Genomic DNA, 22,399 nt, shown 5'->3' with positions numbered 1-22,399 from the left:
TCCTAACAACCGAACCTCGGGGACTATTCCACCCCTACCACTACTATCGCATATATCATAGCATAACCTACCGTCAGACATATCTGGGGTGCCTGACCTACCCTTCGGTCCTAACAACCAAACTTGGGGACTATTCCCCTCCTACTACCGCTATCACATATATCATATCATGCCAGCATATAAACATATAATCACATACTGTCAGACATAACTGGGGTGCCTGACCTACTCTTCGGTCCTAACAACCGAACTCTACTACTATCACATATAACATATCATGCCAGCATATAACATATCAGGTAGTAGCAAACCTAGATGAATATCACAAAGACAATCATCTAACATACAACTCCTACTGGTTGTCCGGCATTGTGGCCATAGACCCATCGCTACTGGAAGGTAACTCACCTCGTAAGGCTGATTGCTGAAATGCTGATCGGGAAATGTCTGACTGCTGCCCTGGTAACTCCCCGACTGAAATTCCCATAAAGACACTTAGTCAAACACTGCTAACTAATATTTGGGTAAAGTGACTAACTTACCCCTGGTCAAAGTCAAAGCCTTGGTCAAAGTCAACTTTGGTCAAAGCCAACACCCAGTTGACCTGACTCGCCGAGTTGGTCTACCAACTCGTCGAGTCTATGCCCCACTAACCTGATCCAACCCCGACAACACTCGTCAAGTCTAGTGAGAACTCATCGAGCTTTTCCTTCATTCAAACCATCGGGACCATCTTCATCCGACTCGCCGAGTTCTTCCTTCAACTCGGCGAGTTCGCCTTCATCTTATGAACAAGTTCAGTTTGCGACTCGCCGAGTTGTATGAACAACTCGTCGAGTTCATCTTCAAAAGTTGGGAGATTGCCTTGGACTCGTCGAGTTTGTTCATACACTCGCCGAGTCCTATGATTCCCAGGTCCCTATACGAGTCTTAACATTTATGGAACTTCCTTCCCGAACCACTGGTCCAACCACAGAAGGGATTTAGTGGTCATTGCACACCGACTCGCCGAGTTCCAAGAACAACTCGTCGAGTCCCTTCTTGACCCTTACTATAAAGTTGATTTAAATGGGTCTTAACACGTCAAAACCATAGATCTGGCCCCCTAATGCCCATTTTATACGTAAAGTTTCAAACTTGGTGCACATGCATGGGGTTTTTGGCTCAAAAGTCCATAAAAGGTGCTCTACAATGTGCATGGGGCTCTCATGGCCATAGATTTGGCACCTTTATGCCATGAGACCCCTCCAATGACTCAGATCTGAAAGTAGAATCCCATGAATCACTTCACAAATCCGAAAATGGCTTAGAAAGCCCTAAATGCACTCAAAATCTAAGCCCTAAAGATGAACAACCAAAAAGGAAAACCAAAACAGGGGGCATTTACCTTGGTTGAGCTGAAGATGGAATAAGATCTCTGGATCTACAAGCCCCAACTCGAATTCCCAAGCTTCTTCCTTCCTTTCAAGCTTCACAAACCACCCAAAAGCACCAAAAATGGCCTTAGATCACTCAAAGCGGCTAGGGTTTCGATAAGAGGTGTTCTGGGAGCATAAGGGGCAATGGAGGCTACAATAAGACGTTTAAATAGGGTGCAAACCCTCAAAATTTAGGGTTTCACCCAAACAACACCTACTCGCCGAGTCAGTCTCCGACTCGTCGAGTAGGTCACTTAAACTTCCCGTGAATCCCGTCCTTACTCGACGAGTTGGGCCACTAACTCGTCGAGTCCCAGAGAAAAATACATAAAATTTTTGAATTAAAGACATACCAGGAATCGGGTGTTACAAATCTCCCCCACTTATCTTAGACTTTGTCCTCAAAGTCTGCTGCTCGATCCTGAAAAAGCTCGGGGTAATGTTCCCTCATCTCGTCCTCCGGCTCCCATGTCCATTCCGAGCCCTTTTGGTGTTGCCACTGCACCTTTACCAGCTCCACCCTCTTCTTCCTCAGGTTCTTCAACTTCCTATCGAGGATCACCACCGGTCGCTCGATGTAATTCAGGTTGTCATCCACCTGAATGTCCTCCAAAGTTACCACCACCGAATCTTCCACCAGGCACTTCCGTAACTGGGAGACGTGGAACGTGCTGTGAATCTGACTGAGTTCGGCTGGCAGATCCAGCCTTTACGCCACCTTGCCCACCCGGGCTACAACCTTGAAAGGTCCAATGTACCTGGGGCCCAACTTGCCCCACTTCCTGAATCGGATGATGCCTTTCCAATGAGACACCTTCAGGAGGACCATATCCCCGACCTGGAACTCCAGGTCTGATCGGCGCTTGTCGGCATAACTTTTCTGCCGACTCTGAGCAGTCTGAAGCCTGCTCCTGACTTGCTGAATCATCGCTGTCGTCTTGAGCACCACTTCGGTGCTCCCCATGACCCTCTGGCCCACCTCACCCCAACATATCGGGGTCCTGCACTTCCTCCCGTATAGCATCTCAAACGGAGGACGATCGATACTCGCGTGGTAGCTGTTGTTGTAAGAGAACTCAGCTAATGGAAGATAGGTATCCCAGCTACCACCGAAGTCTAGAATGCATGCCTGCAGCATATCCTCCAAAGTTTGGATGGTCCGGTCACTCTGACCATCCGTCTGCGGGTGGAATGTTGTGCTGAAGTGCAGACGAGTACCCAACTCGTCGTGAAACTTCTTCCAGAACCTGGAAGTAAACCGCACGTCTCGGTCTGAAATCACCGAAACTGGAACTCCGTGCCGAGCTACTACCTCTCGGATATAGATGTCGGCCAACTTCTCGGCCGAAATGCTCTCCTGGATAGGTATGAAATGGGCACTCTTGGTCAACCGATCCACGATGACCCATATGGAATCCATTCCCCGCGCAGTCCTGGGAAGTTTGGTGATGAAATCCATGGTACTATCTTCCCATTTCCACATGGGAATATCCAACGGCTGCATCTTGCCATGTGGTCTCTGGTGCTCAGCCTTGACCTTCCTGCAGGTCAAGCACCGCTCCACATACCATGCTACATCCCGCTTCATGCAGGGCCACCAATAGTCAAGACGAAGATCCCTATACATCTTCGTCGCCCCGGGATGGATAGAAAACCTGGATTTGTGCGCCTCCTCCATCAATATCTGGCACACGCCTCCATGATAGGGGACCCACACCCTACGGTATAGTCGAAGGAGGAAACCTGACCCACAATACGATTGCTCTTCCGATGTTCCTCCTTCATAGCCTCCCGTTGGGCCTCTCGGAACTGCTCCAACAGTGGAGTCACTACTGTCATCCGCATGCAGATGTCTCTGAACGGCGTTGCCTTACGGCTGAGCGCATCGGCCACCACATTGGCCTTCCCCGGGTGGTCAAGGATCTCACAATCATAATCCTTCACCACATCTAACCACCGACGCTGCCTCATGTTCAAGTTCGGCTGATCCATGAGGTATCTCAAACTCTTATGGTATGTGTAAATGGTACATCGAACTCCATAGAGATAGTGTCGCCAAATCTTGAGGGCGAAGACAACTGCCCCCAACTCCAAATCGTGCATCGGGTAGTTCTCCTCGTGGGGCTTCAACTGCATCAGTACTGCGCCCAAGCCCGAATAGACGCGTTGCAGTATACTACAAAGTCCTCCACGCCCTCTGGCAGGGCTAAGATCGGTGCCTCGCACAACCTCTGTCTCAGTGTCTCGAACGCTGCCTGCTGCTCAGGCCCCCAACGAAAGACTACGACCTTCTTTGTTAGCCGAGTCAAAGTCATGGCTATCTTGGAGAAATCCTGGATGAATCTCCGATAGTAGCCGGCTAATCCCAGGAAACTCTGAATCTCTGATGGAGACTTCGGAACCTCCCATCTCATCACGGCCTCCACCTTGGCCGGGTCGACCAGAATACCGTTCTGGTTGAAAAGGTGCCCAAGAAACTGCACCTCGCGCAACCAGAACTCACACTTGGAGAACTTGGCATACAAGCTCTCCCTCCTCAGAGTGTCCAAAACCTCTCGCAGATGCTCCTCATGCTGCTCCTGTGTATTGGAGTACACCAAGATGTCATCAATGAAAACTATCACAGACCGATCTAACATCGGCCTGCACACGCGGTTCATGAGATCCAGGAACGCGGCAGGAGCATTGGTGAGCCCGAAAGGCATCACCACGAACTCATAGTGACCATAACGTGTCCGGAAAGCAGTCTTCTGCACATCCTCCTCTCTGACCCTCATCTGATGATAACCTGAATGCAGATCAATCTTGGAGTACAAAGATGCTCCCTGTAGCTGGTCAAAGAGGTCATCAATCGTCGGGAGTGGGTAACGGTTCTTCACCGTTACCTTATTCAGCTCCCGGTAATCTATACACATGCGATGCGACCCGTCCTTCTTCTTGAAAAACAGGATCAGGGCTCCCCAAGGCGAGCTACTCGGCCTGATGAATCCCTTGTCTAGCAGCTCCTGCAGCTACGTAGACAACTCCTGCATCTCGGGAGGAGCCAACCGATATGGTGCCTTGGCTATTGGAGCCGCACCAGGGACTAGGTCGATCCGGAACTCCACATGTCGCTCCGGAGGTATCCCAGGAAGCTCCTCTGGGAATACATCCGTGTAATCTCGCACCATTGGAACATCGCTCACCATCGTCTTACCCGCCTCCCGGGTATCCATAACGTAGGCGACGTACCCAACGCAGCCCTGCTGAAGATAGCGTCTAGCCCTCGCTGCTGAACATAGTGCTGGTCCGCGTTGTGGCCTCTCGCCCTGAATAACCAGCTCTCCCCCACTCGGGGTCCTGATCCGAACTAACTGTTGCGCGCAGTCGATCACTGCCCCGTTGGGACTCAACCAATCCATGCCTATAATCACCTTATTCCCACGCAGCGGAATGGGAACCAAGTCTACCAGATAACGCTCCTCAAATAGCCTCAGAACACAATCTCTGAAAACCGTTGATGCTCGCACTGATCGATCATCCGCAATCTCGACCTCTAGAGGGAAATCCAACATACCCGAAGACTTAGAGAACCTCTTGCTAAGCGCAAGAGAGACAAATGATCGGGTAGCACCCGAATCGAACAATACCTGAACTGGGATACCGTTCACATGGAACGATCCTAAACAACATACAACATAACATATCAACATTAAATAGCATATAATAAAAGCTAGGAGAAGAAATCATACCCGTCACCACATCGGGTGCGACGCGTGCCTCCTCGGTAGTCAGCTGGAAGGCTCGGCTCCTCACCACTGGAGCCTCTGTCTTGCCCTGTCGTCCATCAGTAATCCGTAGGGTCGCTGGAGCTGGCGCCTTCACTGGCGCTGCTGTTGTCAACTGAGGGCAATTGGCCTTTTTATGGCCTCGCTGGTTGCAGTGGAAACACAACAACTCTGATGTCTGGAAAGTGGGTGCAGGGGCGGTACAGTCCCTGCTGAAGTGCCCCGTTTTGCCACACTTGTAGCAGCCCGACGATCCCAACGTACAAGCTCCCTCATGTGGCCTGCCGCATTTCCTGCAGCGGCCCTGTCCTGACTGGCCTTTCGGCCTAGAGTCTGATCCCCTGGGCTTCTTCCCCGAAGCCCCAGTCATCTGTCCCTCCTCTGCCTTCCTCTTATGGATATGCTCCAAATCAATCTCTCTCTCCCTTGCCCTGGCAATCATGGAATCCAGGGTAGGACAACCTGAAAAACTGACATGCTCCCGAATATCGGCTCGCAGCATGTCGTGATAGCGGGTCCTCCTCATATCATCATCTCCCGCATACTGGGGCACCAATAAAGCCCTTTCTCGGAACTTGGTGGTGATCTCCTCCACTGTCTCGGTCGTCTACCTCATATCCAGGAACTCACGGGCCAATTGCTGGAGCTCCACAGCGGGTGCGAACTCAGCCCTGAACCGGGTCACGAAATCCGGCCATGTCATAGCCTCAATAGCCGAGGCTCCCAGAGAGTCACCAACCGACTCCCACCAATCCCTGGCCCTGTCCCTCAAGCAACCCACCGCATATCGAACCCTCGACCCCTCGGGGCAGAAGCTAGTCAACTGTGCAGACTCAATGTCTGCAATCCATCGCCTGGCAGCAATGGGGTCCTTCGCCCCATGGAAATCCGACGAACCACTGCCCCTGAAGTCCTTAAAGGACAGTGTACGTGATCCTGAATGGCTGGTCGCCATGTCACTCCTGAACGCCCTGAGACAATCCTCCATAAACTCTACTATCCATTCCTTGATCGACCCAAAGATAACCGGGGTCACATCAAGGATGCCTCTAGTGATCTCTGATGCGATGAACTCGCGTAGCCTCTCATCCACTGGCTCGGAACCTGAACCCGAACCCGATCCCTCTCCTGAACTGCCAACTGCCGGCCTAGAGCGTAGTACCATCATTCTGAAAACACATAATGACAACCGTCAGAAATACTGCTATAACCAGAGGGATCACATCTACCACAAGTTTCCTGGTCTTGTCTCAGCCTTCCTCGATTCGAGTACGGATCCTCTGCTTTCGGTAGTACGGGCCCATACTACCTTCCACATTTATCCGTACTTTACTCAAGAGCTGCCTTGACTCCACCAACTCCCTTCTACTGCTACTGATCTCCGCTACTCTCTTCCTAGGCTTGCCCTAGGGTAATCACCAACCCAAACTCAGTCCTCAGCTACTGAAGGTATCCTTATAATGCCAATTAGCCACTACCTGAATACCATCACATGTGATGAGGCTTAGATAATCCTTCGAGTAAAGAACTCGTCCCTACAACGGTTAGACTCAAACAAGAGCTGCGCAATAGGGCCAAATCCAGCACTCTGAGATTATTCAACCCTGATCACGTGTGACTTAACGTATTCACCTAATGGCTAACTCCCATCACTCAGAGTCCCACAAAGCACAAAGCAAGTAGCATTCAGACGAAAGGGAAACCTAACCACATAATCCAATCATACTGCTCTATCCTCTACTCAGGAATCTATACTAGCATGCAATTCATAAGGCTCATACACATATAACAGGCACATAAGGCATCCTGCTAGATCTTTAGTCCTAATCTAGCATGCAGTTTTAATAAGCATATCGTAATATAACTTGTATGGGTATTTTGGGGTACTTACTTGAGCTCGGTCGGTCGCGCACATCACACACCTTGTTCTTTCTCAAAACTCATTAACTTAGATTTTAGAAACTATTTTCTTTGTAAAAATCTTTTAATCCCTCGGTTTGAGACTAGACACTCCCGAGGGTGTGTCCGAATCCCTCAAACCAGGGCTCTGATACCAATTTGTAACATCCCATTTTTCAAGTCCAAAAATTTCGATTTTGATATAACAACATAGAAAAACATTCATAAGAAAATATCATGAAGTCATATCATTTCGTAAAACCATAATCTCATGTCTAGAAATTATATCATAAAAGTAGTAACAATGTCAGAGTACAATCCCAAGAAATCTCATAATGCGGAATCCAATGTGTGTATGATGTGCAGCTACCGCGCCGGCTCCTTCCCTTTCGCTGAAGAGGTACCTGAAACAAAACTGAAAACTGTAAGCATGAAGCTTAGTGAGTTCCCCCATCGTACCACATACCATACAATCACATAGCATATATACTGTCGGGCAATTCTGGGGTGCCCAACCTACCCGGTACGGCCATTCTGGGGTGCCGACCTACCCGTCAAGCCATTCTGGGGTGCTGACCTACCCGTGTCAAGCCGTTCTGGGGTGCTGACCTACCCGTGTCAAGCCGTTCTGGGGTGCTGACCTACCCTTCGGTCCTAACAACCGAACGTCGGGGACTATTCCACCCCTACCACTACTATCGCATATATCATAGCATAACCTACCGTCAGACATATCTGGGGTGCCTGACCTACCCTTCGGTCCTAACAACCAAACTTTGGGTCTATTCCCCTCCTACTACCGCTATCACATATATATATATATATATATATATATATATATATATATATATCATATCATGCCAACATAAAAACATATCATCACATACTGTCAGACATAACTGGGGTGCCTGACCTACTCTTCGGTCCTAACAACCGAACTCTACTACTATCACATATAACATATCATGCCAGCATATAACATATCAAGTAGTAGCAAACCTAGATGAATATCACAAAGACAATCATCTAACATACAACTCCTACTGGTGGGCCGGCATTGTGGCCGTAGACCCATCGCTACTGGAAGGTAACTCACCTCGTAAGGCTGACTGCTGAAATGCTGATCGGGAAATGTCTGACTGCTGCCCCGGTAACTCCCCGACTGAAATTCCCATAAAGACACTTAGTCAAAAACTGCTAACTAATCTTTGGGTAAAGTGACTAATTTACCCCTGGTCAAAGTCAAAGCCTTGGTCAAAGTCAACTTTGGTCAAAGCCAACACCCAGTTGACCTGACTCGCCGAGTTGGTCTACCAACTCGTCGAGTCCATGCCCCACTAACCTGATCCAACCCCGACAACACTCGTCGAGTCTAGCGAGAACTCGTCGAGCTTTTCCTTCATCAAACCATCGGGACCATTTTCATCCGACTCGCCGAGTTCTTCCTTCAACTCGGCGAGTTCACCTTCATACTATAAACAAGTCCAGTCTGCGACTCACCGAGTTGTATGAACAACTCGTCGAGTTCATCTTCAAAAGTTGGGAGATTGCCTTGGACTCGCCGAGTCTGTTCATACACTCGTCGAGTCCTATGATTCCCTGGTCCCTTTACGAGTCTAAACATTTACGGGACTTCCTTCCCGAACTACTGGTCCAACCACAGAAGGGATTTAGTGGTCATTGCACACCGACTCGCCGAGTTCCAAGAACAACTCGTCGATTCCCTTCTTGACCCTTACTATAAAGTTGATTTAAATGGGTCTTAACACGTCAAAACCATAGATCTGGCCCCCTAATGCCCATTTTATACGTAAAGTTCCAAACTTGGTGCACATGCATGGGGTTTTTGGCTCAAAAGTCCATAAAAGGTGCTCTACAATGTGCATGGGGCTCTCATGGCCATAGAGTTGGCACCTTTATGCCATGAGACCCCTCTAATGACTCAGATCTGAAAGTAGAACCCCATGAATCACTTCACAAATCCGAAAATGGCTTAGAAAGCCCTAAATGCACTCAAAATCTAAGCCCTAAAGATGAACAACCAAAAAGGAAGACCAAAACATGGGGCATTTACCTTGGTTGAGGTGAAGATGGAATAAGATCTCTGGATCTACAAGCCCCAACTCGAATTCCCAAGCTTCTTCCTTCCTTTCAAGCTTCACAAACCACCCAAAAGCACCAAAAATGGCCTTATATCACTCAAAGCGGCTAGGGTTTCGATAAGATGTGTTCTGGGAGCATAAGGGGCAATGGAGGCTACAATAAGACGTTTAAATAGGGTGCAAACCCTCAAATTTAGGGTTTCACCCAAACAGCACCTACTCGCCGAGTCAGTCTCCGACTCGTCGAGTAGGTCACTTAAACTTACCGCGGATCCCGTCCCTACTCGACGAGTTGGGCCACTAACTCGTCGACTCCCAAAGAAAAATACATAATTTTTTTGAATTAAAGACATACCAGGAATCAGGTGTTACAGAGGAGATTATACTGTTAAATGTCCGCGTAAAATTCATAACTTCTACATACGGACTCCGTTTTCGTCTGTCTTTTTACCGTTGAGTTCCTATTAATGAGATCTTAAATTCTCATTTAGGTCGCGTAGGCCAAAAACCGCTCGATCTAAAATTCAGGTTTCGGGCCGTGCACTGCTATGCCAAATCTTAGAAAATTCATAACTTCCTCATACGAAGTCAGATTTGGGCGTTCTTTTTTTGTATATTCTCGGTTTAACGTATACTACAACTTTTGTTTATATTTCTAAGGCTAAAAATTCATCCATCGTAAATTCACTATTTACGTCTCCCGGTGTCGTGCCGGTTTTGCCGAAAAACTTCGACGGGTCATAACTTCTTCGTTATAACTCGGATTTCAGCGTTATTTATATGTACGGAACCCTTGTAACATATAATACCACTTGGAAAAGATTAATCCTTCTAAATAATCTTCCATCAAAAACTCATTTTTGATGCTTATTGTCTCTAAATTGACTAGCCCGGATCTGCGGGCGTTACAATTATCTCCCCCTTAGGATGATTACGTCCCAGAATCATCAACGAAACAGGGCAGTATAATGACTCCATACATTATCTCTTCATCCTAGGTAATAATCGTAACTTCTTTATTCCTTCGAATGAGTATCTAACTCTTGGACTTATTGGTTGCAAGTAGTACTCGATCGTGCACCCACTCTCTATCTCACGTTAGTCTTCCAATCATGACCTTCGAGTCACATTCTTGATTCCTTATTGGAGACTCCTTCTTCTTAACAAACTTATGATAAGTTCTTTGGTTACCACCATGCACCAATGGGTCATGTTCTAATGACATCTCGTCGTATGATGCGACGCTTAGACTCAGGTCTTTTAGAGTCAAATTCCAGACCTGAAGACAACTTCCTTCATGCTCTAATGTGATATAATCACATTCTAACATGTAGCACTTCTAGCTACAAGCTCTTACAATGATCGTGATACTTCTATTGATCGCTTCGATTTTACTTCAATCGTGTGGCTTAAGTCGAATGCTACATCGATCTTGGTTCTTTGAACCATGTAACACACTCATCTTAGTCGGACTCGATATGATATGACCACTAGGGTCGAAATGACAATCATCTTCTTAATCGTTACCGAAACGATGGTAACGATAGACATAAACAAAACAGAATCAATTACTAGTGCCTTGGTAACCTTGTGACTTTCCCTGATCCAAGCGTGAGTCTTGTGCTTCCGATAGTAATGGCCTCTACTACCATTCACACCTACTCATACTCGTCCCAAGTATTGTCTCGCAGTTCTCCATGTTATTATCACAAAAACAATTTTAACACATACAAATGTGTCCAAACAATCATATAATTTTTCCCTAGACTCTACTAGGACTTCCTCCATGCGTATCTTCAATCATCAATTCTGCTTCAACTCGGTTGGTGGTGGAAATGCCATACGATGGGAAAACTTCGGGAATTACACCAATCGTTCCATCATCCCGCTAATCGAAGGTGTACTACGGATGTACCGTACTCCTCTAAACGTACTGCCTGAAATATTCTAAAGGCAAGATACCACTCTTACGATATCTTCCGATAGGTGTCATTCACTATCATAAGACTTTTCATTTCCTTTATTTACTCAATTCTCTATGAGTCTTCACCATGACGTTATTTTCACGGAAGAAATGCATTCAGTGCATCGAGATGAGAATATAGGTAGAGGAAGGTTTAGATGCGTATTCTTCCTTATTACTTTGAAAAATTACATGCCAGTTCTAAAATCATAATTAAACGTTTAGAAATCTGAACACATAAAGTTTCCAGATCCGGTCGGCAATAGACCATAGATCCGATCAAGCGATAACATCATAAAGCATCACAAATTATTTAGCACATAAAAGCAATTTAGGCATCTTCCCTAAATGAGCTAGTGCTCGTGTCTATTCAGGTGTACTTCCTAAAATATATTAGACACACTCCTCACTATCATCGCTTAGCATTCTAAGTTTAAGTCTAGAAATAAATCCTTATTCCTAGTTCGCTTAAACTAATGCTCTGATACCAACTGTGACATCCCCATTTTCACGGCCAGAAAAGACCGATTTTGTTTATGCTTTATAAAAATCAGAGTACCTTTTTTTAATAAAAATGTTGCGGAATTTGTTCCCAGTAAAACATGATAAATACGTTATCAAAGCATTTCCGAAGAAAAATATTTTTATTCATTTTAAAACATTTGGGATGTCATCGTCAATACAGAAACATAAGCATAAACAGAACTTACATTCATTATCACTAGTGATTTATATCTCCTTAATCTCTCAGTGTAATGTGACTTCATATCAACACATGTGATATAAATAAACTGAGTGGGTCAGGTTGGGAAACCTGGTGAGTACATAGAGTTTTCAACCCACAATAATATAATTATTATGTTTAATCATCAAACAATTAACCCAATTACCCATCCCCATTATCTTATTTACTCTTAAGGATCTACCCTAAGAACCAACTATTTCTTGTTCATTCATTCCTAAGGATCATCCTAAGGAATAGGAACGAAATCCATCGTTGCCAGGGTTTACTCAACAGGCACTAAATCCATAGTTGCTAGGGTTTGCTCAACAGGCACTAAATCCATAGTTGTCAGGGTTTGCTCATCAGGCACTAAATCCATAGCTGCCAGGGTTATCTCGTTTATTGACAGTATCGTTTCTAAGAATCCACTCGCAATACATGTCAATGGGTTTTTAGAGTACAGCTGGTGAATACACAGTTCAAATAACACCTACAGGTTGCGAGCCTACTAGTGTTCCACCAGACTGTCTAGAATAGTCAGTGGTTGTCATCCATACTCTGCTAGATGACGTGGCCAAGACTTGGGTAAAACGCTTTTCTCATGGTTCACCTCTCACCCTTATCTCATGGTCTATATCACCTCTCATCATTTTGTTTTTGTCACACAACAACTATTTCATCTACCCATGTTTTACCCAACACATTTTGTAGATATAAAATACATATACAGTTTAAATCATTTAAAACATGTATAAAAATCTTTCACCCAACATAGACGGCAAATGTATACAGACAATATGCACACATAGCATGTAATTTATATTAAATACTTCATATCTATGTGTAATATGAAAGTAACTATGCACTCACCTGATAAGGTGGTGACTCGGTACTCGGACAACACTTCGTTTACTTAAAACAACTTCCTTGGACAAAACCTAGTATCATTACCACTAGAGTTTAGTCTAATGTTAACCGAGACTAATTAATAGTCTTGCTATTATTACTATTATATAAGCGTTAAAACAATACTCTTCACCCACTATGTAAAGACAGGGGCCAGACATGGAACACCGGAGGGCAGGACCATTTTGGCATATAGCACTTCTGAAATCTAGCAACCCAAGCGGCCCTCCAAACCAGATTCCCCATACCGCGAGAGGTTAAAAAGATATTATAACGACACTTATATAACTCATAATAATAGCCCAAATATTTATTATAAGGTCCTAATAACATTACTATATTGAAACATAAGCTATACTAAAGATAGGTTAGGCGTAGCTCACTTACAACGAGTTTTTCTCAAACCCGGACTTCGTTGGAGCAGCGTTTCTGAGCCGAAAGGCTCCTTTTCTCGGGACTTCGGGTGCTAGGGGGTTTACCTAGGCTTTTAGGGGGTTTTGGGGGGTTAGAGAGAGAGAGAGAGTTTAGAGAGAGAAAGAGAGGATAAAAGGTGTGAAGAATGAGCTTCCCCCGACCCTCTATTTATAGGCTGTCTAGGGCGAATTTGCGTCATGAAATATCAATTCACGTCGTGAACATGCGTACGCTCCAAGGCTTCGCCTGGTGCTGACACGTGGCATCGCACACAGGGTGGAAATCAGCCGATTTTCAAAAATTCATAACTTTCGCATACCATCTCCGTTTTCGACGTTTTTTATATCCACACGTAGGTAAAAATAAGATCTAAAACTTTCATTTTGACTCCGTCAGCTAATTCTCGACCGATCTTAAATTTAACAGTACGAGAAGATTATACTGTTAAATGTCCGCGTAAAATTCATAACTTCTACATACGGACTCCGTTTCGTCTGTCTTTTTACCGTTGAGTTCCTATTAATGAGATCTTCAATTATCATTTAGGTCGCGTAGGCCAAAAACCGCTCGATCTAAAATTCAGGTTTCGGGTCGCGCACTCCTATGCCAAATCTTAGAAAATTAATAACTTCCTCATACGAAGTCAGATTTGGGCGTTCTTTTTTTGTATATTCTCGGTTTAACGTATACTACAACTTTTGTTTAGATTTCTAAGGCTAAAAAGTTATCCATCGTAAATTCACTATTTACGTCTCCCGGTGTCGTGCCGGTTTTGCCGAAAAACTTCAACGAGTCATAACTTCTTCGTTATAACTTGGATTTCGGCGTTCTTTATATGTACGGAACCCTTGTAACATATACTACCACTTGGAAAAGATTAATCATTCTAAATAATCTTCCATCAAAAACTCATTTTTGATGCTTATTGTTTCTAAATTGACTAGCCCGGATCTGCGGGCGTTACAGTAATGCTGGTGTCTGGTGGTAGAGTTCTTCCAATTATAGCATTTTGTAGTTATGTGTAGCTCATGTTTGTTATAGTTGTATACTTGTTTGTGTTTTCATGGATTGGATTTTGTAGGGTGTTTATATATATATATATTTTTATAATTATTTAAGAAAATGTTAAATTATTTTATAAAACAGAAGTATTGAATTTACCAAAAAAAAAATAATATAGAAGGGTAAAATTTTCATTTTCATTATTCAGCACAACAATTCAGAGGTTCCAACCAAACAGCTTGTTAAAAATTAAGATCTTAAAAATTCAGATCCTCTTGAAAATTCAGACATCTTAAAGTTTCAGATCTTAAAATTTTAGATGCCGCCAAACAGCGCCTTAATACTAAACCAAAAATATAAATTAAAACTACATTTAAGACATAAAAATAATACTACATATCTCATTGATATTTTTTAGCAATATTCTTCTTTGCATTGTTAAAAATTCGACGATCCCCATCGGACAAATATTTTCCCGTGTTTAAGAAAATCTTTATAGTAGTTGAATTGTAATTTGAAATTTTAATTTTTAGAGGTAAAAAACGTTTTTTTAATTAAAATCAAGTTTGTTTGTTGGATGAAATAAAAAAATTTAGGTTGGAAAATTTATGTTGGTCAAAGCAATCCGTCACACCCCCCTTCTACCAATCACACCCTCTTGCCACACACACACTCACTCTCTCTCTCTCTCTCTCTCTCTCTCTCTCTCTTGTTAAGCTCCTAACGATTCCACTGTAGTGAGCCCCCTAACGAGAGCTAGGGAGCGGTGTTCCATCTTCTTGGTGGGCCTTAACGACCGAGTTTGACAAGCCCACTCCTCGAAACCTTATCTGTTTATGGTTTCATTTATTAATACGCTCTAACCATTTATTCATACCCACTAATAATTGTTTTCACCTTTTTACTAATCATTACTTCTTTTAATAATTAAGTTATGATTAAATAGTTATTATAAATGGTTTTCTTTACTCTATATATATATATATATATATATATATATATATATAAATCTATTTACTAAAACATTATTTATTTTTATATTATTTTTTTAAAAGATATATATATATATATATATATATATATATATATATATATATATATATATATATATATATATATATTTAAAAAAAAGTTAAAAGTACACCATAACATTAATTTATTTTTTATCTATGTTTCTATGATTTAAAAAATCGTTTATTTGTTTTGATACTTTTTTCAAATACATTATTTAATGTTTTGTGAAAATAATTTTTTTAGAGTTTTTCGTTTTATTCGTTTATTTGTTTTTGACGTTTAATTCGAATAATGGTTTCTATTATAACACTTTGGCTAAAGATTTTTTTTTAAAATAGTTTTTTATCGGATAAATAACTTGATTTTTTATAAAGTTTTATTTTTTTGTTCACCTTTATAACTCAAAAACGAACACGTAAACTAGTTTTTATATTATTTAGTTTATAATAAATTTAAATATTTGATTTAACATAGTGTATTTAAACATAGAATCTTTTAACTTTTTACTTATAATTATTAGTATTTATAAGTTTATGATTAATAGTTTTTTAATATTTAAAAATCTATTTACTAAAATATCTTTTATATTTTTAATTCAATAATTAAAACTTGTTTTATATTTTATTTAGTTTATTTACAGATAAGTTATTAATACTAATTTTATAAATGATACATAAAATATTTCTAAACAAACAACCACCGCTCAAAACCCACAAATATCTTGACAAAAAAAAAGGTAAAAGAAAACATTATTAAATAACGGATTCTAACTAAATTTAATAAAAAAAACGTTATTTTTTTTGTTCGAATAAAACTTTAAAACAATAAAATAAAATTTCAAAATCATAAAGATAAATATAGTAATAATTAAAGTAAAATAACGACAAGCTAATAAATTTAAAAAAAACATTAAAATAAATATTTTCTAAAAAAATCAATTTATATATATATATATATATATATATATATATATATATATATATATATATATATATATATATATATATATATATATATACACGATTGAAAGGTATAATTAAAATAATAAAAAGTAATGATTGAGAAATAAAGAAGTAGTTTTGTGCTAAAAACAATGTCATATATATATATATATATATATATATATATATATATATATATATATATATATATATACGATTAAAAGGTATAAATAAAATAATAAAAAGTAATGATTGAGAAATAAAGAAGTAGTTTTGTGCTAAAAACAATGTCATATATATATATATATATATATATATATATATATATATATATATATATATATATATATATATATACACGATTGAAAGGTATAAATAAAATAATAAAAAGTAATGATTGAGAAATAAAGAAGGAGTTTTGTGCTAAAAACAATTTCATTTTTATTATCTACTAAACATGTAATGATTGAAGAGATATTGTTATTGAAAGTGGGGTATGTATAATATTTTCTTTTATGACTTTTATCCAAACCGTGGATAAACTCAACCCTCTTTATTTGTTCTCTTTTAATTCACAAATAAAATTAGTAGATATCAATCATTGTTCATCCTTAATTCTTTCCGTCTATTACGACCAAAACCAACATTTGATGTCATTTGCTACCAAGCTTCGATAAGGTCTGTAAAAGGGATATTTGAATGTCGTTTTCAAATAAAAACTAAAGAGCACTTTATGATACATAGATATGGAAATTGAAGGCTACCAATAAATCAATAAATTTATTGTTCAAATTGAAGCTGTTAAAGGGTGAATATATATCACATATTTATTTATGTCTACACAGTAATGCAAATCAATGGTTAAAGAAGAAAAGGGGATGAATATCACATATCTGCTACCACCAATCTTGGTTCGATTTTCTTTTCAAGGGGGTATTGGTTAGGTTTTGTTCAAGTGGCTCATCTGTACGTGTCCTTGAAGGTATGTCGAATCTATACATGTTCTTGAAGTTTCGATTTTCACAATTTGAATATTCAATTTAGTAAATTTGAGTTATTTGTATGTGTTGTTGAAGGTTTGATTTTGTCGATGTGAGTTATTTGTCATTGTTCTTGAATATCACATATATGTTACCACAGCGGCGGGACTTAATGGGAGCTCGGGGGCCCGTGTTACCCTTCAAATTTTTAGGCGCAATGGAAATATTTTGTGAAAAATTTCAAAGTACTACAATTTTCTCGGTGTGTTACCTCTAAAATTTACGTATGTTATCCCTGATATTGTATTCTAGGTCTTCCAGGCTACCTCTAGTATATAGATCTTTCGTCTATTGTCTCTGATTTACGATACTGGTTTTTTGTAGTCTCTGATTTTGGTTTAGTTATGGTCTTGTGTTTTGGATTTTTAGTTTTGTGATTTCATGTATTTGATTTTCTTTCGATGGCGGTCAGAGATGGAGCATGGGTTAGAATAAAATGATGGGAACTTGGTAGTGATGATAGGAGACGTCGAATGGTTGGAGGAGGAGATTAATTAAAATTCATAATAATACTAATAACAAATAAAAATAATTTTAAAATTTATTTATGAAAATATATAATCAATCGAAAGATATGTAGACGCCAAATCAGATGTAGATAATTTTTGCAACAAAAAATAACACGTTTCATATCATATCATCTTTGTAATTAGTTGTGCACTTTATTCTTCTAGTAATGGTCTTTTTTAAATACTTCTCTTTTGAATATTTTAAAATTTGGAATACCATGAAAAAAATGTTAATAACCAGATATGATCGAAACATGGTACAATAATAACATTAACAGATAAAGTAAGGTTTATGGGGCTACCGTGACACATTCAAACTTAAAGCATTAAATGATACCATGGTTCTAAAGATTTCAAATTAGTTGATTAGATGCAATTTATCATAGATTAATAAAAACGGAATAAAAAAAACACAGTAACCAACCACACTCGATCCACCTGTCTCTAACAACTCATCCACAACCCCATATTCAATGAACTTATTGAGGTATATCCAACTAAAATTATTACATGCATATTACTTTCAAAATCTTATTAACATAAAAAATCGACGATTACTAGTCTTGCCAGTCATACTTCACGGGCACAAGGGTAAGAGGCGTTTTTCTAACAACAATCAGGGATCCTACCTCTTCCATGTCCAGTTCCTCGTTCTTCATTCCACTTGGAAGTTGCCAATCAAAGGAGTAAAAAAGGTTTGCAATCGTATATTCTACAATCTGAGTAGCAACGCTTGCCGCTGGACAGGCTCTTCTGCCCCCTCCAAATGGAATCATCTCACTACGATCCAGCTCAAGGTTTTCTAAGCGTTCAGGATTGAAGATCGATGCACTCTCTGTCCAGACTTTTGGATCCCTTCCTATCCCCCATGCATTTATCAACACTCTTGTCCCTGGGTAGATGTCGTACCCACCAATCTGACAATGCTTTACGCATTCTCTTGTAAGCAAGAACGGAACAGTCGAATGCAATCTTAACGCCTCCTTCACCACCAACTTTAAGTATGGCATATTTGCAACATCTGCTTCCTCAACGCTTGATTTTCTTCCAACGCATCTTCGAATTTCTTCCTGTAGCTTTTTCATAACTCTAGGATTTTTAATAATCTCAGACATTGTCCACACCATTGTCGTAGTAGTTGTATCAATTGCTCCATTTAGCACATTCTGATTATAAGTTTAAGATCATAAGAGTTAGCTTACATTTATATGCTGTTTTGAGAAACAATATTAATTAATGCAGGAAACCCAAAGACAGTATATAACTCTAAATAAGGAAAGTAAAAGTCTTTACCATCAAAAGGGCTTTCATTTCGTTTGTAGTCAACTGAGATCTGCATGCATCAACCATGTCTTTTTCATGGTCACTTGTTCCAGTATGATCAATATGCTCATCAAGAACCATTTGAAGAAAGGCGTCGAAATTACTGAAAGTCTTTTCTAGCCTCCGATTAAACCCAAGTAGTTCATCTAATATCAACCCTAATTTACCTGGATAAATATCGGAAACAGAACCACAAAGAGAGATTACCAGATCATCAAGCATCTCCTTTAGTTTTTTACCTCTAAACGTCTCTTCTCTATAGCTCTTACCCACTGCAACCTTGCTAACAATGTCGGTTACAAGATGAAAGAGCCTCTCGTCTAGGTCAATGGTAGTATTCAAAGGCAGTGATGAAAAAGAATCAAGCATGCCCTTGACCTCAGTGTCTACCACTTTTTTGAACAATCTACTCCTCTTAGAACCTAAGAACTCGGTTACCAAAACCTTTCGCATCTCCTTCCATTGATCAGCATGAGGGGAGAAAGCAACGTCCATGTAGTCGAAGGTTAGTCGTTTGAAACCCTTGGAACGTGGACGATTACAAAGTATCTGATCGTGGGTTTTTAAGGCCTGGTTTGCAAATTCACTGGAGGAGATGATGACGTATGGTGTGGCACCTAAATGGACAGTCATAATAGGGCCGTATTTTCGGGAGACTTTCCATAGGATTTGATGGAAGTTTTTACCTATCACTTGATGCAAGTTTCCTATTATCGGAAGCTTAGGAGGGCTGGGGGGAAGGTTAGGGGCAACCTTGGATGTTTTCATCCATCGCAGAGCATATATGAAGATCGAAGAAAAAAAGAGAATTGATACTGATGAAAAAAGCGATGAAGGGAAGAAAGCGAAGATATCCATGTCAATGGGTTTTTTTCTTTGTTGGGTTTGTTTGGAAATTAATGGAATCCATGCACCTCCATTTATAATGGAGCCTAAGATGACAATCAATCAAGTAATTTTAAAATAAAAAAGGTTGATGACGTGCCAGCCGCCATCTCCATACTGTACAATGTTGAATATGTGAATATATTGACTGTGTATATGTAAATTAATAAATTTTATTGTTTCGTACCACAAAGTTGATGATTTATTTAATTTTCCAATGGTTACAAATTATGTAGCTTAACGGTAGTAAAAGACCAAAAGTTTAAATATGTTGGAGTTTATATGTACTCAAATATAAAAAGTGTAAATATCCTATTATAGTGAACATTTCTTTTTGGAGCAATTTTTTTTTTTTTTTTTGTGAATGTCTTTATCTATCATATTTTTACACTATAAAAAATAGAAGCATTGTCGGTGACAAATATCGCTGCTAAAGGTCTCCTTTGTCACCATTAATAATCTGTCGCCAAAGCCTTTTTATCGCTGGTATTGTTCGTTGTCGCCGACAATGCTCTTCGACGCTGCTAATACCATTGTCGCTAAAACATTTTTAATCTATATAAACAATATTTAAATTGCTATTAGATTATATAAAAACGGTACTAAAATTGTAGAAACGCAGAATCCACGTTATCATATAAATTCTTTGATATGAACATAAAATATTAAAATCGTTAACAAATGTATAACATTAATAAAATTTAAAACTAAACATAAATTAACCATTCATCTTTGCTATCTTCGAGGTCTTCGGGCTCATCGTTCTCCTCATCATCTGTAACGTCCCAAAATAAGACCCAAATAATTTATTTTTAATTTAAATAAAACGGTACTTCAAAACATTGTCATGCAACCAAGATAGACCAAAGTATGTCACTACATCATATCATATTAGAGTAAATCACCAAATGCAAAAAAAGGCGGTGTGTGCTCTGCAATCATCCCGGACTCTTCCCTTTCGAACCAAAAGTACCTAAAACATAAACTGAAAACCATAAGTACAAAGCTTAGTGAGTTCCCCAAAATACCTCATACCATACATAATAAACACATACTGGCCTCCTGCCCTTCATTAGGCCCAGCCCGACATTGAGTCCCACCCGACCTCGAGCCCCGCCCGACATCGAGCCCCGCTCGGTTTACAGATCTGTCAATCACCAAGCCTCGCCTGACATCGGGCCCTGCCCGATACACATATTAGCATATAAACATATAATCATACTAACACATGCAATAATCACAAAGATAATAGCCTACAATACAGTCAGCGGGCCTCGCCCGACATCAAGCCACGCTCGGCATACATACCAATGCATACTCATGCAAGAGTCACATAGACATCTAGCATCCTAACGTAATAAGTCATGGGTCGGCATTAGTGCCTTCGACCCGCTAAACACAGTGAGGAAATTCACCTATGAATCAGAATAATAGCTGGTGAAGTCTCGGCTTCAAATCTCAACTCTAACCGACGCCTAACTACTAAAAAGACCAATTATCAAACATAATCCAGAATACCTAAAATACCCCCATGGGTCAAAGTTGGTCAAAACGTCAAGAAGAGTCAACTCAGCTGACCACCACGTCGTCGTAACCCTATACCACGTCGTGGTGTCGAAAACAACAAGAAAGTCGTGACTAGCCCCGCCACCACGTAATGGTGGCCTTGCCACGTTGTGGTAACAAGGTTTTCAGCAGCTTAACGCATTCAACCATTTTTTTCGATTCTAAAGGGTCTCCAACTCAGATATGGTCCATAATAGGGTCTAGATGGATAAAGTTTCCAACTTTATCCAATAGAACCCTCAAAAGTGTATAGATCTCAACTTTAAGGTCCAAAACACTACATTGCTTAAGCAATAATCACTCAATCCATAAGACTAGATGTCTAAAAGCTCCAAAGAGTCTCTAACAACAAACACATCATAAAAATCGGTGCTTTTCATACATGCATGTCCAATGCATGTCTTGAACCCTTACTAGGACAAAATAGGGTAAAAAGGCCAAGATTCCATGCATGGCCTCAAAACTCAAATCTAATTCATATCCAAAGAGTCAAATGCTCCAAATAGCCTGGAGATTCATAAAGTTGCAAACTTTATGAAGTTCAACCTTTCCAAAGCAACAAGGCATAGAGAAAAGTGGACAAAATCCATAGATCTATCAATTAACTCATCAAGATGAAGACTTTATACCTCCTAAAGATGCTTGAGGAAGATAAACTCTTGGATCTATGTTGCTTTGAACTCCCAATAAGATCTTCCACCACCTTCTTCCTTCACAAGCACCAAATACCCACACTTTAAGGCTAAAAACTCACACAAGGGATCTAGGGTTGCAAGGGATGATTTGGGGAGATGGAGGCTGATGGGAGGGAGGCTATGAGAGGTTATGAAGTTTAAATAAGGCTCAACCCTTAAACTTTAGGGTTTTCTCCAACAGTCGTGACCACGTCGTGGTAAAGAATCACCATGCTGTGGTGGATCATTAAA

At 40.5% G+C, this 22,399-nt stretch overlaps 1 protein-coding gene across 1 annotated transcript; it reads right to left on the bottom strand.

Annotated features, from left to right (window-relative positions):
• Positions 1–18,057: 18,057 nt before the first annotated feature.
• LOC145120686 (eupatolide synthase-like) lies at positions 18,058–19,926 on the bottom strand. Its single transcript, XM_079056486.1, has 2 exons — positions 18,993–19,926; positions 18,058–18,865 (listed from the first exon to the last, which is right to left on the bottom strand). Exons 1-2 carry the CDS (start codon positions 19,878–19,880, stop codon positions 18,257–18,259), a joined length of 1,497 nt encoding a protein of 498 aa, XP_078912612.1. The 5' UTR covers positions 19,881–19,926; the 3' UTR covers positions 18,058–18,256.
• Positions 19,927–22,399: the final 2,473 nt, after the last annotated feature.

The sequence above is a fragment of the Lactuca virosa genome, chromosome 6 (assembly GCF_052849685.1).
Source record: "Lactuca virosa cultivar CGN04683 chromosome 6, Lactuca_virosa_CGN04683_v6, whole genome shotgun sequence".
Lineage (NCBI taxonomy): Eukaryota > Viridiplantae > Streptophyta > Magnoliopsida > Asterales > Asteraceae > Lactuca > Lactuca virosa.
This window is presented reverse-complemented; position numbering and strand designations above follow the sequence as displayed.